This window comes from Pundamilia nyererei, unplaced genomic scaffold (genome assembly GCF_000239375.1).
Source record: "Pundamilia nyererei isolate P.nyererei 1_Seehausen unplaced genomic scaffold, PunNye1.0 scaffold00098, whole genome shotgun sequence".
NCBI lineage: Eukaryota > Metazoa > Chordata > Actinopteri > Cichliformes > Cichlidae > Pundamilia > Pundamilia nyererei.
This window is the reverse complement of record NW_005187499.1, coordinates 873,704-892,308: the sequence shown is the minus strand read 5'-3', so window position 1 is coordinate 892,308 and position 18,605 is coordinate 873,704. Positions and strand designations below refer to the sequence as shown.

General features: G+C 40.9%; 1 protein-coding gene across 1 annotated transcript in view; it reads right to left on the bottom strand.

Annotated features, from left to right (window-relative positions):
* cdh24b (cadherin 24, type 2b) overlaps positions 1-18,605 on the bottom strand; it is a 155,740-nt gene that overhangs the window by 59,234 nt on the left and 77,901 nt on the right. The window contains exons 4-5 of the mRNA XM_005740228.1: positions 6,782-6,901; positions 1,722-1,889 (exon numbers count right to left, since the gene is read on the bottom strand). Coding sequence (XP_005740285.1) covers positions 1,722-1,889; positions 6,782-6,901 — 288 coding nt within the window. The remainder of the gene's footprint in view (positions 1-1,721; positions 1,890-6,781; positions 6,902-18,605) is intronic.

Below are 18,605 nucleotides of genomic sequence, written 5' to 3'. Positions count from 1 at the left end.
ACTTGAGCAGTTCCTTCTGATTTTTTTATTTACATAATGCACACTATGCTGAGATACGCCAAGTATTCAGCTAATAGTTCTTGTTACCAAAATACTGCTTTATATTTGTCAAACTATGATAGATTCTTGGTACATTTTTATAGATGCAACTGAAGAAACTGTTACACATTAAATGCTTTTATTAGAGGCTAAGAGTAACAGAGTGCCTAAAGATCCATCATCTATCCTACAGATACAATTTAAAATGGGTTCTTTGCCAAGTTGTCTTTGATGTATAGACACAAAACTGGCTCACTACTTGAGTGATGTTTCTTTTTTCAGGCTTTGATGATTCATATCTCAGCGTTAAGTGATAGCACATATTATTAAATAAATACATAAACCTTCTAAAAATGGTCAGTATAAGGACTGGACTGAAAATGAGTGGAAATCAGCAAATATCCAAAGAAAAACTTTGAAAGACCCCCAGAAAGCTGAAGGGCTACTGATCAAGACCATTTTAAAAAATTGTGAGAAAGTCAAGGTCCTTGGAAGTAAACTATGCATAGTACTGTATGGTTCCTACCAGCTCCTCTACAGCAGTCATACAAAAGTGATTTCCCAACTCCTGTCCTCGTCACTTTAATTGGAAGAAGGTCAGCAATTAAACTGGAGGAGACGGAGCTGCTTAGAGGAGAAATGGCAGAAAGGACGACCTTAAGTAAAATACGAGGAGAACCCTGGCGACCAAGGCCACATGATTCTCTTGATCATTCACAGGAGGCCTAACTAGCTTGTCCTTTCGAGGGTATGAAAGAACACACCTACCATTCTTTTGGTGACATACCAAAGAAGAGAATTAATTAATCCCAGCCTGTCTTATTCACATCAGTCTAGTACATGAAGAAGAAGATCTGCCTCCGATTTGGAAGAATGATTAACATTATAATCGCCAACAGGACAATATCTAATAACCCGTCTTGATTACATCATCTTCACCATTATGCCAACCGCTAATTTGGTCTATATTTTGTTTAATCCACAAGAGTAAATTTTAATTTGATTTCATTTATCAAAAACATATTTCATAGACTGCAAGTGCGAAAGACCTATCACATCTATGATTTTTACTAAAACGATGTCATGATTGCAAACAGTGTAATTCAATTAACCATATTCAAAGTTATTAGGAAGCCAATTAGGGTTTCCTACATTGACGTGCTGTCAGATATAATCTGACAGTGTAGCTGCTGTTGGAAATAGCAGCCGATCTATCATAGCAGAGGCAAGCTAAATCCATGGCTGAATGTTTGATGAGGTACTTTGCAGCCCTGCAGGAATCTCCTCTGCCTGACTGCTGCTGTGAAAATCCTGACAGGACCTGCAGGTCAGAAAGGTCCAACAACTCTTCTGCCTTCTGGTGCAAAACAAACATGGTGTTTATGCTGTTATGCAGCTCAGTGTTTGTTTTCTCATCATCCCTTCCCTATATCGGAAGCTAAAAACTTTACACAGGCATAACAAAATGGTTAAAAGTGCACACAGTTATTTTACACTGGCTGATGGCTCCACTGTTCTTGCACGGCGTGTGCTCTCGTGAGCAGTGGGCAGTATGTACAGTTAGCGTGCATGTATGTGGGATGTGATGCACTCTCTGCAGCAGTAATTTTCCCCAGACTGCTGCCTCTCTATTCCTGTTCTATATTTTATTTGGTAGCGGTATAAGCTGCTGAGTTACTCACTCTGTGTGAAGCGTGGTGGGTTGTCATTAACATCGGTAAGCCTGACGGTTACAGTGGTGGTCCCAGATAATCCTCCTAGGTGCCCCCCCATGTCTTTAGCCTGAAGCACCACCAGGTACTGGTCCTGGGTCTCCCTGTCCATATCGGGTACAGCTGTTCGTAGAATACCTGGAGAAAACACACACATAGGGTAGCATCACAAGGACCATGAACCTTGGTTTCTACTACTTGGCAACAAATGATCACAATACTGAGACTGAAACTCTTTTGTGATCAATATTTATAACTTTATGATTAACTGAACTTTCTGGCTTTAAAAATATACTTTCTGGCCTGCGCTCTGTTTTGGAAGAAAATCTCTGTGCACAGCAGGACCTCATCCTGCTCTCTTCACATCTATAACTTCCTTACAATCTTCTTACTCTCAGATAAAATATTGCAGTCACACCTTTGGTATGTGGATCTATCTGTTACACATTTGAAGGTACCACTTTCTAATTAGGCACAGCTTTCCGAGTTTACAGTTAATTTGACTGTTTGCAGTAAAATCCACATGCTGTGATCAGTCTGTAAGAATTGCGTTAATGTAATAAGTCTTTATTGACGACTGAGTCAGAACCGCCAATAGATCTGACAAGAACTAAATGTCCTATGAAGTGGTAAATTAATAAACAGACACCGTAACCTTTTATTAATGACTTATTAACATTTATAACAACAGATCTGACTTCCCGTTATGAACTGAGAAAGTCATGACCCTTTATTAAAGACTTCATCAGCACCGCAGTTACACATGTGAGGAAGTCATTAATGAAAGGTCATTCTTGATTTCCAGTATGCCATTTAGCCTTCAGGTATAAATGTTAACAAGTTGTTATATAACACAGTTTGGTCCTGATGGTCTGCAACCCTTATTTATAAACCTAAGTACTGGTTATTCCATTAGAGTCACATAAAAACTAATTAGCAGTGTTGCCAGTTTTGAAAAGTACACATTCCCGCAAACTTAAACAATGTACATGCAAAATGAAACAAATGTATCACAAAAAGGTCACAAGCCAGCAGAAAAATACCACTCAGTTGATTTTATTGCAAAAGAATGTCCACTTGTTAACAGGTCATACATAACACCCAAAAATAAAACAACCCACTTTTTATGTGAAAGGGCAAGAATGTCAGCTCTGGCTTTCTATAAAATGCTTGGTCACAGTGATGTATTCCTCAGGCTCAGATTTGTGAGATTTATCCATGATGACGTCGCCCTGTGAGCACGACACAACCACAGTCCTGTTGCACGAGCACTGAAAAAAATGTCAAGTGTGTGCCGCCTGAGGAATGCACTGCCTGTATATTCCTTCACAGCAGTCAAGATGAAATAAAATGGGTTGGGAATTGTCAAATGTTGCTCACTTGTAGCAGAGAATGACAAAATCAACACTCACTTTCTTCCTTTACAGCCGCTAATCATTTGTAGTTTTATGTAGTTAGCTATTAAAAAAAATAGTACTACAGTAAATGGACCGCTTGAATCCCCCATGCAAATATTAATGCAGGCAAACTACCATCAGGCCTCTGCAAAATATAGGTAACGTGCTAGATTAATTACTAATTTCTGAATTATTCATGCACCCTCTGTAAATCAGGTGGGCTAACCCGTGCAAGTTTATTTTGTATATTTTGCAGATAAATACAGTCATGTGAAAACAATGTTTGCATAGTCCTGTGAAAAACATCATCAGAGCTTCCATAGAAATTAAGAGGGTAAGTAACAGCTCGGTGCTGCTAATCAAATGAACATTGGTAACTAATCATTGGCACCTCTGTAACTGTTTTGGCAGTTTGCTGGTCTGGAGCATTGAGCTTAATGCAATGCTACAATCTTCCCAGGAGTGTCTGCTGGACAGATGAGATCAAAGCAGAGCCTTTTGGCGAAGACACACAGGACTGCACTTGGAGCAAACCAAGCATTGCATATCAACAGAAACACTTGTTAAGCATGGTGGTGGAGGGTTGATGATTTGGGCTTGTTTTCCAACCACAGGACCTGGGCACCTTTTGGTCATTGAGTTAACCATGAACTACTCTTTATATCAAAGTATTCTGGAGCCAAATGTTGTCCAAAACTGGGTCATGCAATCAGGCAATGATTCCAAGCGAAGCAGTAAATCTAAAACAGAATAGCATTAAGGTGTTGCAATGAGCTGGTCAAAGTTTGGATCTTAACCTGACTGAAATGTTGCAGTGGGACTTTAAGCTGTGCATAAACAAATAATGCTGCAAAGAGGAGTGGGCCAAAATGTCTCCACAATGATCTGTGAGACAGATAAAATCATCCAGCTGCTGCTTAAGGTAGTTTTACAAACTATTGAATCACAAGCCGTATTTAATTTCTCACAGGACTGCACAGAGCCCTATGAAAACATTCTTTTCACTTGACTGTATGTGTAACTATTCTCATAAATGATTAATTTAAAAGTCCTGACATCCACCAATCAAGTTACTTTTACAATGCACTGAAATCAATTGGGTAAGGTTCTGTTATGTGTGTAGAAGGTTTAGACACCAACAAGTGAGCTTTAAAACAAATAAGGTAAAAAAAACAAAACAATAAAAAAGTAGAGGAAAGCACAAAGAACAACCTGGGAACATGAGGAGAAGTGGAGGGCAAACAGATGGACGGACAACTGACCGAGGGAGAGAGAAAACTGTCAAGCGCACAAAAAAGTAAAAGATATCAAAGCAAAACAAACAAACAAAAAAAACTATGAAAGTACGAAAAACTAACACGGAGACAAACAGGAGGGCAGAGACAGAGGAGCATGGCCGACGCGGTGAAAGGAAAACATCAGGAAACACAAGAAATGATATCAAATTCATTCAAACTTTACACAAACAGCATGGCAGCACCTTCAACAAATAAACTTGCTTTAATTTTAGATGGTGGCATCTCTGTTGGTAGGGTGGTTTACTCATCCTTCCCATGACAACAGAACTGTAATTTTACTGGTGTACTTAAACAACAGACCAGTTTATGGCGTATAAAATTCAGCTTACGACACAATAAACTGTAAAGTTACCACTTATAGCAGTTGTTTTATCATTTCCAAAGCAATCCTCAATTTGTTTCTGTGTTAAAAGCCCGTAATTTGAGTTTAATCGAAGTGTTTTTAAAGTTCTGCTTTGCCCTTTCACAGCCTATTGGACGATATCGACGTGCGCCGTCACCGAGCTGCTTTTCCTGACAATGTGGCAGTTTTTCTGACATTTTGGAGACACTCACTTTCCATTTGACAGCTACAATATATAACTTAATGTCCCGTTGAAGGCGCACAGAAACACACGTACATAAACAGATATGTGAAAAGGGGGCTCATCTGGAAAAGACAAATCACCACGCTGCAGCAGATAGACATGCTGACAGAGCATAAAATCACGTTCTGTGTCTCATGCTCTTTAGCGGCACACAAAGACGAATCATTTACTCGCGTTCGACATCGATCACCTCCCCCGTGCAAATGACCTCATTCTGCTACATGTGATTGGATGTTGCACATCAAATTCTGCCCGCTCTCGCCCAGCATCAACCAAAAAACACCGGCCTGGATGACTTGGCAGCTCAAGGTGAATCACATTCAGCCTGGGCTGTTTTGAATGCTAACGAACGAACAGGCAGAAATATGTCGAGCTTTCTGAGCAGAATTCATAAACAAACAAAGTAAATGTATGAGCGAACGCGCTCGCCTCCGAGTGCACATTCTGAAAAAGACCCTCGGTGATGGAACCGACGAGAAATGGGGGGTGATTGAAAAGAGGGAGATAGGGAGTCGAGAAGAGGAGAGCGGACATGTTCGGAATGCTGAAGCTCTTCTGAAAGCACAGTGTCACGGCTAATACACACTGTGTGGAATTAGGCTTATATTTCAAAGAGTCCTGCAGCTCCCTTTGGTTATTTGAGAGGTCCTCACGTGCCGAGGCAATCAATTACCAGGCATTGACATTCAATGAGCAAAACACGAGTGCTGGCCACCTGTGACTGTGTGGGCAAAATAAACGCTCACATGGAGGCTCTCACTTCTACAGGCAGACAGAAAACAAAAATCTGAAAAAGTTAATAGATATGGAGTTTTACTGTGAAACTTAATGTCTCTTCAATGCGCGCTGCCTATCAAAACAGCACCTACAACATCAAGACAGTCAGAGCTCCATTTCTGACTAAACAGAGCTAAAAGTCCCCTCCAAGGTAGACTGCTAAAAAAGTAATCATCATAAAGTTAAATAAATTAATTAATAAATAAAGCGCCCTCCTCCGCCCTCAACCCCTAAACGCTCGACAATAAAACTTTTTGCCCTCAGGTGACGTGTGTGAGACTCCGACACGGTGACAACAGGCACGCCAGACGCCTTCTTGAAGCCCTTTTGTAATCTGCCCTGCATCAGAGATCATAAGCCTTCGCTGACGTGTGTCTTTAAACGTGTCTTTTTCGCTTTTGCTTCACCCAGAAATAATAATATTAGGCTGTTGTTCGGCACACGCAGCCTGGCGGCGTGAATACATTTCTGCCAGCTCATGCTGGAGCGAACCGCAGAGGGGGAAAGAGGTGGAGGTGGGGGGAGGGGGGGTGTGCTTGAAAGAGCAAGTGTGTATGTGTTTGATGGGGCACAAGTGGGAAAAGGGGAAGAGAGAAAGATGGATGACTAAGTGTGACAAGAGAATGGGAGTTGCACTGGGGGGGAAGTGTTGCTTTCAGTGTGTGTGTGTGTGTGTGTGTGAGAAAGTCAGAGACATGTTTCTGTACTCATGCATGCAGGTCCACGGGTTCCCCAGTGTTTCACTCCACCTGTGTCTCACACACACGAACACGTGTGCGTCTCCTTAGGCCGTCACACAGCACAGACATGTCGGGTACTGTGAAGACCGAGCTCAGCTGTTCGCTCCTGAACATCTTGCACGTATGTCGCTTTCCTGCTGCATGCGTGCGTGTTTGCCTTCTGAGATCTGCGCATCTTTTACATTCGTCCGCCCACGTGTGTTACACGCAAACGCACATAATCACGCTCACCTGTCTGGGGATCGACAGAGAAGTACTGCTGGCCCTGCACCAGTGTGTACACGAGCTTGGCGCTGTTCCCATACGTCGGGTCATCAGCATCTGTCGCCGTCACCTGGATTATAGACGTGCCTGCGGGGAGGGCAGACGAGGAAGGAAGGACAAAAGGGAAATAAAGAAAAGGAGGAAAAAAAGAAGAAGAGAAAGGAAATAAGCAACAAAACAAGCCAGAGCTGGAGCTAAGTAGACAGACTACAGCGGTACTTTAAGAGCATAAGAAAGCATTATATCAAGACAACCTCCACTCTTCTCTCCCACTCCTTCTTTTTCAATCTCTCTCCGTCAGCAGCGTGACAAATAGTTTATCCTTCCCCCCCACCCACACACACACACACACACTCTCTCCTTCATCTCTCTTGTCGCTCACATTCCTCCCCCCCCAATTCCCTCTGTCTCACTTCATTTCTCTTCATCTCTGTCTCCAATTCCCGTTTGCTTCCTCTCTCAATCGGACTGTCTGTCCCTTCAACAGGCCTCTCTCCCTCTCTCACCCTCTCCTAAATCTTCTTTCTACGGCTGTTGCTGAGTCAATTTGCCAGGAAATTTTTTGTGGGGTATATTTTCAACAAAAAATGAAACTATATGAATATATGAAGCGTAAACACTTTTCATATATCATGTATTTGTATGGTGCATGTCTGTATTTATACAGAAGTGTATGGGGAATGACTTCTTCCAACGGTACTCAGAGGCAGATGAGATGGAGGAGGAAGACGTGGATTTGAGGGAGCAGCTTCTATTCTATATTTGATCAAAGCCTTGAGAGAATCCATATGGAAGAAAAAAAAACAAAAGCCAACCACCACCACCACCACCACCACCAACAGCAACAACAACAAACGTGCAGTTTAAAGTACGCGTGTGCTTGCGTAGGGAGAGCAGAAAGGGGGCATGAGATCAACCGGTTACTGATCCATTGTGGGTAGTTAAGAATCAGAGCGGTTATTGACAGAAAGCAGATGTAAAGCATGTAAGCGCTGCACCTCAGAGAGCCAAAGACTGATGGGAGAGAGGTTTTGTTTGTTTCAAAGAAGACTTGGTGTGGATTCAGTTCGTCATGCAGTCGCACATGTAAAAACAAAAGATCATTTCAGTTTGTTACAACTAGGATCTCATTTTATAGCTCTTTTCATCTATAGTAGAAAGCAACGAAGTACATGTACATTTGACATATTTTACTGATGCTTATGCTTTGTCATATTAGCAAAGCTCAAGCTTGGCTGGATGTGTCTTACTTTCTACTTGACTGAACTGGTTTCACAGCAAGAAAATAACATAACATGAGCTTTGAACATACTGCCACAGCATCTCGTGTTTATGGACTTTATAGTTTTGCTTTATTTTGAGTATTTTCTGGTGATTGTATTACTTACTTTCCTGGTTATGGTTCTGTTCATATTGCTGGTTTGTTCCATTTTCAGTTCCTGTTTCTTTAGAGTTTATTTTTCATCCTCTTGTGTCAGTAAATTCGTGTTTGTTTTTCAATTCAGTTATCATGTTTCACTTCCTTCTTTATTTTGATAGTTATTTGTTCTTTGTGCCTTCTTTGAGGTTTCCCCTTGTCTCATTTTCCCTGACTTTACGCACCTGTGTGTCCAACCTGGTGTTTAAGTCTGACATCATTAGCCATTTCTGGGTCCAAACTCGGCTTTAAAGTTAAACAAACACTGCGGCATCACCGAGAGTTAAAAACTGTCTAAATCCTTTCATCTTTAATAAAATGATCAGCGTTGCTGCTTTACCAGGTGTAACAATTAAGTTTAACATCCAGGCATCCATGAAAAGAGAATTTATGAAATTTAACAGAGTTAGAAGTTAGCAGGAAGTTAACTTGCTAGCTTCCATCTAAAGATGACACACCATGTTCTGACTGAGAGATTTCTGAAAATTTTAAACGTACAGCTCTGCTATCACTTCCAAAATAAATGAAGACAGAAAACTAAACAGCAGCGATGTTTGTAGTGCTACTGAAGTTGGGCTAGCTGGTATATAACGATGTGCTACGTGGTGGCGGGCTACAGAGCTATGGTTAGCATAATATAAACACAGTGAACAATTGAGATAATCCATCCACAATATGAAGTTAGTCATTAATATACTGCTGCATGGGCTGGGCTGTAGTTACATTGTAAGGTTTTAAAAACAGAGCTTTAAATTGAACTTTGTGATAATAAAAACCAAGAGAGCCTAACAGTGATCATTGCCTTTTTTTTCATGGGATGTGTTCAGATTAAATAGAACAAGATACCGAGCATTATAATATGTTAAAATCACAGTAGCCTTAATAAATGCACAGTAGTTTGGACCCGGAAGCAGGGTTCATACGTTATCACTTAAAGACCAGATTCCCATTATTTTCTTTCTTTAGGATTATTTCTACAGACTAGCATTAAAGGTTTGTTTGAGTTGTGCCCCCCACCCGCCAGAATTTGAGAACCACTGGGCTCAAGTGGAAGCTTCTGGAGGTAAATAAACAAACACGCTTTCAAAGGGCTTCAGACAAAGTTTCGAGTGCATTGATTCAAAAGATTCAAGACCGTTGTTGCCCTCCACAGAAGAGATCACAGCAAGAGCAAGGTATAGTGTGGGAGGTCAGTGATTATGCAAAGGTAGCCTGTAACCAGCTAAAGGTCTTTCTCACATTGGCTAATGTTCATATTCATGAGTTCAAGAGAGCACTGAAATCTGAATCTGTGCATAGCTTGGCTGCAGTGAGAAAGATTCTGCTCTCAAAAAGAGAAGCTGCTGCCTGTCTGTTGTTTTCCAAAGATCACGAGAACAAACCTGAAGGCTTTTGGAATAATGCAACAAATTTTGGTTTAAATAAGACACTTCATGTTTGGAGAAAGAAAGACACAATAATCCAGCATAAGAACCTTATCCCACCTGCAGTTACTGTCATCTGTATCAGTATGATGGTTTAGGTCTGTTTTTCTCCATTTGTGCCAGGTTAGCTTACCTTCAATAGGGGAAGCAATGAATTCTGAATTCCACCAGCGATTTCTTAAAGAAAATGTCAGGACATTTCCCTGCAAACTGAATTTCAAGAGAAAGTGAGTCATGCAGTAAGACAATGACCCACAGCCAAAGATTAGTGAAAAAAGAATAAAGCCAATGGTTTGGAACGACCAAGTCAAAGTCCTGACCTTAAGCCTATAGAAATGTTTTGGAATGAGCTGAAGGAAGCAGGAAACCCGCCAACATCAAACGCTGAAGCTGTTGTTAGAGGAGACGAAATCTCCTCTAAGTACTGATCGATAGTTACCAGAAACATTTAGTGGCGACTACAATTTCTACACAAGGGGTTCACACAAAGATGCTTTTACTTATCACAAATATGTCTTATTGTATCATTTTTAGCAAAAAACTAAAAGACAACTGGTTCGTCTCAATGCATTTTGAAATTTTAAAGGGGTTTGAAGTGAAGCCACACATTACAACCACAATAATAACATAAACTGCTCAGAAAATGAAACAAACAAAGGGAACAGCTTTTATCAGCATCAAGTCATTTAAACTTGTGGGATATTGATCTGGTCAGTTAAGTATCAGAGGGGGGTTGTTGACAAGTTTCATCTGCTTTCGTGTTAATGACATTAACAACAAGTGCACTAGAGGGGCAACAATGAGACAAGCCCCAAAACAGGAATGTTTGTACAGGTAGAAGACACTGACATTTTCCCTCCTGATATTTTTGGGCTGTTTTTCACTAGTTTTGCATTTGGCTAGAGTCAGTGTCACTACTGGTAGCATGAGGTGATACCTGGACCCTACAGAGGTTGCACAGGTAGTCCGACTTCTCCAGGATAGCACATGAATACGTGCCATAGCCAACAGGTTTGCTATGTCTCCCGCACAGTCTCAAAAACATGGAGGAGATTACAGGACCGGTATCTGCTCCTTTGTGCAGGGAGGAACAGGATGAGCGCTGCCTGAGCTACAAAATGACCTCCAGCAGGACACTGGTGTGAATGTCTCTGATCAAACAATCAGGAACAGACTTCATGAGGGTGGCCTGAGGGCCCGACATCCTGACTGCTTCTAACATATCGTTTTTGTACTCTCTAGCTTGCCACATCATTATTTTCACTTTGATTTTCTGTGTTTCTGTGAATTCAGCCCTCTGTATGTTGATTTCATTTCCAGTCATCAGTATCCAGCACGACTGTCTTTTCTCATTGAAATCTGATGTGTTTCCAAAGTGTTCCTTTGATTTTTTTTTGACCAGTGCACAAAAATACCAAAAACATCATTTACAGGAACACATTTTATGCTGAATGAGTAGTTTTCTCTGACAAATAGATGTCATTAGATTTTATTTGCAAGCAAACAATCAATAATGTCACTCACAAACCTTCACCGAGTTAGTCGAATGGATTAACGTTTGGTAGAAGCTGCTGGCGATGTTTACAAGAGACGCTTCCGCTAAATACATTTGACAGGTCTGATGTGTTTGTCTAATCAGCTGGACCACTTTTTCCTCTTTCTCCATCTCATCTGGACAGTTATCTTGACAAGTATAATTTTACAGTAAACAGAAATGACTGTGAAGCCGGCAAAAATAACAACCGAGATTAAAGAAACTGGAGTTATACCCGAGAGTTGGCGCGCATTCTAGCAAATGCTTGATTTTTGAGTGTGTTATTTATGTGCTCTACTGTCTTACAATGCAATGCCCAAAGGAAATGAAGTGGCTGCTCAGAGCGGCAAAACATTAAACAAACTGCGCGGAAGTCTGATCTTGGAAATAAGAAAAAAAAAATGAATTAAATGAAAACCCAACTGTATTTATTTATTTATCCATCTCAGAGTACGGCTCACCCTGCTGTGGCATTTCAAACTCTGTGGGTTGTGATTGACGCCTGCTGGCGGGTGCAGTGCAACTACATGGTAAATATATTTATATATATCTGTATACAAATCTATGGTTTACCTACATCTGCTTTTAGTTTTAGTAAAAAGTGTGTGTATTTTATTTGAGGGACTGAGACACAGTAAAAGAGCAGAACAGGAGAGGAATATTTTTCTGGACCCATGTTTTCAGATGTTTGGCCATTAATTTAATCCATTCTCAGTTTTGATTTCTCTCTCCACTTCTCCCATCTTCCTGCGAGCTTGAACGTAAATTATTACAGCGCTATGTGCACTTTATGTTTCAGTTCAAAGCACTCCACTATTGCAGCTTCGCTCCCAGACTACAAAGCATCTGCGTCTGAATGTCTTTATGTTTTTGGCTTTCTTTTTTCATATAGATATTGCAGATAAATGCAGAAGCACATAAGGAGCTAAGTAGACCAAAATGTTTCTTTTGACAGCAGTAAAATAAAAATAAAAAACTAATCAAACTCAGGGATCAAACAGTATACTTCTGAGGTTGATGCAACAAGTGCTAGGCGGAGGCGAAGCTATTGGCATGCACCCTTCCAACCGTGCTCCATGTATACAGCCACACTCCACAAGGATCCAATATTCACAGTTCTGTGCATCCAGCTAAAAGGAGCAGACCTACAGTAGTGTAAGACATCTGTCCTCTGGGGCAACAGGAACAAGACTCATTCCCCCAGCTATATATGTCTAAGAATATTGTTTTTTAAAATATTTATACTGAAGGTTAAACTTTAAATGTGAGTCATTCTCTTGCAATGCTGATACACATCTGACAAGATGTGTGTAACCAGTCGAGTGAATCCGACACAAAACGGGAACACGTTTCGAGCAGCGGATCAGGCTCGGTTCCAGCACACCTTGCATCAGCGTCTCGTTGCAATAGATGAGACATCCTCCATCCTCTCCTCCTCCCTCCCAACCTCACCCTTAAATGCGTGATGTAACGAGTGTTTGATAGGATCCTCGCCGCTGCATTCCTCAGTCACGCGTGCTGCAAAGCGCCTCGGTAAATATTGAATCGTCAAGTAAATATTGAATCTGTGATTGACTGAACAACTCAATCTGAAGATGGAGCTGCTGTGCGGAGCAGACGCTCATAAGGTGGCTGATAGGATTACTAAATAGTCCTCGTCTGCCTCATCCCCACATCCCTGGGCTTTGCCCCGGCAGGATGCTGGCGGGGTCATTATTCTAATCTGAATTAAACAATTCAGCGCAAGAGGGACCTTGATGTTTTGGAAAACCCTCTAAGAGGCAGATGGTGAGGACATCAGGCCAAATTTGCAGAACTTTTCTAAACAAACCAGTTTAGGGGTGAATTATTTCAAATAATACCAACTTTTCTGGCAAATTCTAAAGTTTTCCTGAAAGTAATTCTGCTCACTTTAAGAGGGAAGAGTGCCTCTTAAAGTAGAATTCATTTTCAAGGGTCTGAGCAGAGTTTAAATGGAGATTAGAGTACTTTTTGTACATACAAACTATTTCCTACAAGCCCTCTGCAGTCATGCTTTGAATTACAATCTTAGACACTTATTGTCACTCTGAGATCTCACTGCAATATGAGCGCAAAAATCCCCGACCGCCCCTCCTAATCTCTGCCCTCTCCTCGTATTTCATTCCTATTCCACGCATCCCAATCACCTTACATCTTTTTCGGCGGTCACAGAAATGTTATCGGGTCGCCGTGGCTGTGACATGAACTCTATCACCATGTTTCAAGTGAAAATGAAATAATTTTTTGGAATGAGGCAGATCAGGTTAGAACGTATTTTCATTTTCTGGATTTCCAGTTTCATTTAAATGTCGGTTTCGGGGCTTTAAAAAAAACCCTCCTCTCTATCCTCATGAATTCAGATGAAGTGTGCTGGGTTTTTTTCCTGAGATAAACAGTGTCCCTCACATGGATGAAAAAACAAAAAACAAAAACAGGAATTTCAAAATTGTGCTTTTAGATTGCGCAGCTGGTCCCCGCCGGCCGAGGTATTCGCGATTGATTTCTAATGGATTTAAAGGTGTTTGCCCCGGAAACCTACTTTTTATTGCCTTTCCACGAATGGCTGCATGTATTCATTTTTGGGAGAAATCCATCCATCCTTTATGCCACAGCAAAAGCATTTCACAACACTTTGCTTCACGAACTGGGGCTCAATTTTCCCAAAAACCTCGTGCGAGTGCAATCACAGGGTACGAGCCCGGGTGGGTGTGACCAAGTAATTCTTGCCATTTTGATTCACAGTGCAGTGTGGGGAAAGAGGCTGGAGCAGTATGCATACATAATTAAGAGGCGGAATAGATTATTCACAGTTGGAGTCGAGACATGGTTTCAGTTATGGACAGTCACATCAGCTCATCATCCCGTTTTAAAGTGGATGTCAGTTTCCAAATGAGCTGAGAGGAAAGTTCAGGCTGCTAGAAAACTGAGTCCCAAAGCAGCAGCGCAGAATACGCGACTCGAGTATGAATAGACGGCCTCCCTAATAGGCAGATTATCCCTCCTTTTTTTTATGTTGCTCCCTAAAATGTGTTTCTATTTGTACATTTGCTCGAGCGATTAAATGCTCTGTATTCAGTTACATACGGCATATTTGGTCCACATTTATATGCACACAATCAAGACCCAGCTGCATATGCTAAAACAAAAACAAGTCTGTTTAAGTCATTTACATGATTGCATAAGCTGGAGCTCCCATAATAATAATAACAGCTGTATGATCTTTCTAATAGCCCACACGGTTTGACCTTTGCATAATTATATGCTGCACATCTTTTAAATCAGCAAAGACGAAACATATGTAGTGTCTCAGTCCTGCCGCTGTGTGATGGCCACAGGTATTTAATCAACAAAAGGGAAAGGCCTCATACATCCTGCAAGCAGCTCTGGTGACAGTGTCATTAAAAATCAGCTATTAATCTAACTTATTACAGATTCTGCAAGCTTCCCATTTAAAATGAGTTCGTATTTGCATCTGACTTTTTAGATTTTGAAGAGGTTTGTGTGACTGTGTGTGTGTGTGTGTGTGTGTGTGTGTGTGTGTGTGTGTGTGTGTGTGTGTGTGTGTGTGTGTGTGTGCGCGTGCATATCTACTGGCTGCAGCCATGAAAATTTCTGTGTCTGGTGTGAGCAGGCAGAAACAGAGATGCAATTTCATGCCAAAAAGAGTAATAAAATTGAACAGCATCAGTTGACCTGTTCACTCCTGATAGAAAAAACTGGGAGCGATCGTGAGCACTTAACAGAAAAGTTTCACAAAAATCAAATCAAGTACTTTAAAACCACGACTTCGTGTTTTATATATTCTAGTTCCACTTCATGCATTATTGAAAACTCCGTTAAAGAAAGGTAAAGCCTCTATGTCCCATATGCTTTAATGGGATTTTAGCAGGACAAATGCCCTTCATCGCCTGGCCCTCGAGAAACTAGATCTAGGTGTTAGAATCTGAGAAGGGCACCAGTGAGTCCCCGGATCTTTGTATCCGGCTACATGAATACAAAGCTCCGCTGGAACAGCACAGAGAATATTCTCCTCCCAGCGGTCAATCAGGAGAGCAGATTTATAACACGAGTACATGTTTGTGCTGCTGTTTTAACAGTGCTTTTTGACTTTGAAGAGGTATAAAGCAATGATAGACACCCCATTAACATGTCATATGCATCACTGAGTTGAACATTCATTAGAAACAGAACAGGTTGTTTTTACTTAATTATTTTTCACTCTTTTAAGTGTGATAATTTGTCATTTGCTTGAGGCTTAATTCGCTGCCAGTTCTGAATAGAATATCAGTTCGAGTGCACAAAAAGAAACTGTCAGGACTAATATTTAAATCATCTGACTATTCAAACCTTCATACCAAACCTCCAGTCCTCTGACGTTTAAAGAGCATGCAGGACCCAAGCTTTGACCATAAGACTGGACTTGTTTTCTGATTACTTTCACTTTGCCTTGAGATGTGCAGCTTGGTCTGTTGCTGATTATTATTTTCAGTCGCCAATTCCGATTTGTCTAACTTTCTTTACTCTGCAATTGCCCCTCCCTCCAAAATGCTGGCAGTAAGACGTCTGCGCCGCAGTGTTGAATCGCTTTGATTTCTTTCAACAAATTGTGACTGAAACTGAGTCGTGTTGGAGCTGGAGCTAATATTGAACAACAGCTACTTTTACTGAAATTACTGCAATCCAAAAAAAAAAGAGAGAAGCTGTTGGAATCGGCTGTCTATACGTAGCTTAGCACAGCTATGAAAATGGGGAAATGGGAGATGGATAGTTGGATACAATGACAACTTACAATGTGCAAATCAATAACCAGTCACAGTGGCTGTCATCTGCATCAAAATGCAGCCTGTTTAGATTTCTGTGCATGGCTGTCTTGTAGGCTAATTTGATGGGGACAGAATTGGATATCTCAATATCTCTTCATATTTCTGGTGATATCTATGTGTTGCTGATTTTAGGCACAAACACTACTTGGTTTGAGTTAACCGTGAAAATTTATTGGTTAGGGTTAGAAATAAACCCACCATGGTTTGACTTTCATGATGGTACCAGGGTCCAGAGTTCCCCTAAATCTAGACGTGATGACACCAGGACAGATTTGATGTGCACTTATTCAAACAGCTTCTAGAAGTTGCTTAACTTTAAAATACAAGAGTAGGTCATTACAAGAGCTTGCGCAAACAACTAATGGGGTGGCTTCTTTGGGAAAGGGCAGTCTCTCTGAATTTTACTGTATGCAAACCAGCCTGAATGTGTGTCCCTTTAATTTCACAGAAGAAACTTCACCCTGTGCATAACTTAACCTTGAAGACAAGCCGGGGTGCTCTTAATGAAAATGTGCTTGGTGCTTTATTCTTAGCAATCTTTACGACTGTGATAATTTACCTTGAAACCCAGCACATGAAATGTAATTTCTAGCACTTGACATGAGTGTTAATGTATCTATTTATGCAGCACTGGTGCATTCACAAACATAGCTTCAATATCTCTCTATGCTCAGTGTAGTTATATATTATTTGGGCTTTTGATTCAAATCTGGTTCAAGCAGAATTAACCGGCAGCACCCAAAGACGGCATAAATGTTCAGTGCTCGTGATCAAAAATCCCCCCGACGTGAAACAGGTTTGGCAGAAATCTCATCATGTGGGACTCAGTGACTTGAGGGCATTTTTAAGGACCTTTTCTGTTTTGAATTTGAATCTGATCACGGAAATAAATGTTTTTATGCACATTTATTAAGAAGTAGTCCAATAATTGTGGGCTGGCAAGAAGAGCAGGTCCATTTTTGCGAGAGACAAAAAAACACACTCTGATCAAACATTATGCAAATGTGGACCAGTGACATCAGCATGCAGATTTCTGCTTTCTTCTTGTGGACACAGTCAGGTGATATGCAGTGCGTATTAAAAAAAACAACAGCTTTCCAGATTCTTTTTAGAAGCTTTACTAAGCTGCATTTAATGTAAAGGCATTAAATGCAGGATTCAGACTGTGTCCTCAGTTGTAAATAAATCCTGAGCCCGCTTACTTTACTAAAAACTATCCACACACTGAACGTGTGCATTTAACCACAGCAGGTTTTCTCACAAACAATACCCATTTGAGACTTCATCGTGATGAAGGCTAAAAGGTCTGTGCACAAAACGGTGATTCAAAGTGAACAGCATCCCTGCAGGCACTAATGTTGTGGCCGCTGAACTGTATAAAGACTGTATGGCTGCAGCTGTCAAAATCCTCAAAAAGACTCCTCTGGCTACATTAATATGCTTATTATATTTCAATTATTAGCTCATGGTCACAAGGAAGTGATTTTCATAATTGGTGTTTATAATACATTGGATCTAACAGAGGTTTTAAATTTCTGTCTTTAGTGTTCAATTTAAAGACAATAACTGATAAAATCTCACTTTTTCATTGCATAATTGGCATATCTTTGCAGGGCCATACACACCACAAATTCTAGGCTGTTGACTAAAATTCCTTCTGACGATTCAGCCCCGGGAGATACAACTAATAAAACATACTGTCTAGCTTTGGTCAAGTGGGACATCCATCATTTAAGAGCCTGACAGCAGTCACTGGCTGCTACAATATTCTGATTAAACAGTAAACCAATAAAATGCTTCAGCCTCTGTTTGTATACAGAATGTAAGTTCAATAGCCCGATCTATCAAGTTTTATCTTATTCCTGCTCTTGATATTATTTATGATTTCATATTTGCTATTATTACTCCATCAGTCTGGAGAAAGGACATGAAAGATGAGAAAAAGGAATATGTGTGACGCGATGAAGTTTCCAGATACAATTTAAACCTGTGCAAATCAATATATGTTACCTCATGTTGAGCTTTGCAACGAGGTTCGCCTGTTAAACTAACAACTGCATAGGGTCCGTGCTGTCTTGTAGATAGTCAGCGGATTGCAGGCGGCTACTGAGCAAACCAAAGGCATCAGAGAGTTGAGGTAATGAAATTAGAGGGCAGTTTTGAGCAGCTTTCCTTGTCTGTGAACACAAAAACTATGAGGAGCTGGTGAATAAGAGCAACAACAAGTAGCTACTAGGGGTGCAACGATACTCGTATCGATATTGAACCGTTCGATACAGTGCTTTCGGTTCGGTACGCATATGTATCGAACAATACAACATTTGTAATTTATTTTATCAATTTTCCTTCTGACGATGCTGTCTGTGTTGAGCGCTCAGTGGATCTGCGCTCGACAGTGCAGCCTAGGCAGAATAGTCGAACGCAGATTCACTGAGCGCAGGGGGGCAAGCTAGCGAGACAGAAGTTAAGCTCTCCTTGCAACATGGCAAATTGAACCTCCCCCACCCTCATTCAGATCTGGCGTTTGGAACTATTTTGGTTTTCATGTGACGTATGACCCTGAAGGTAAGCG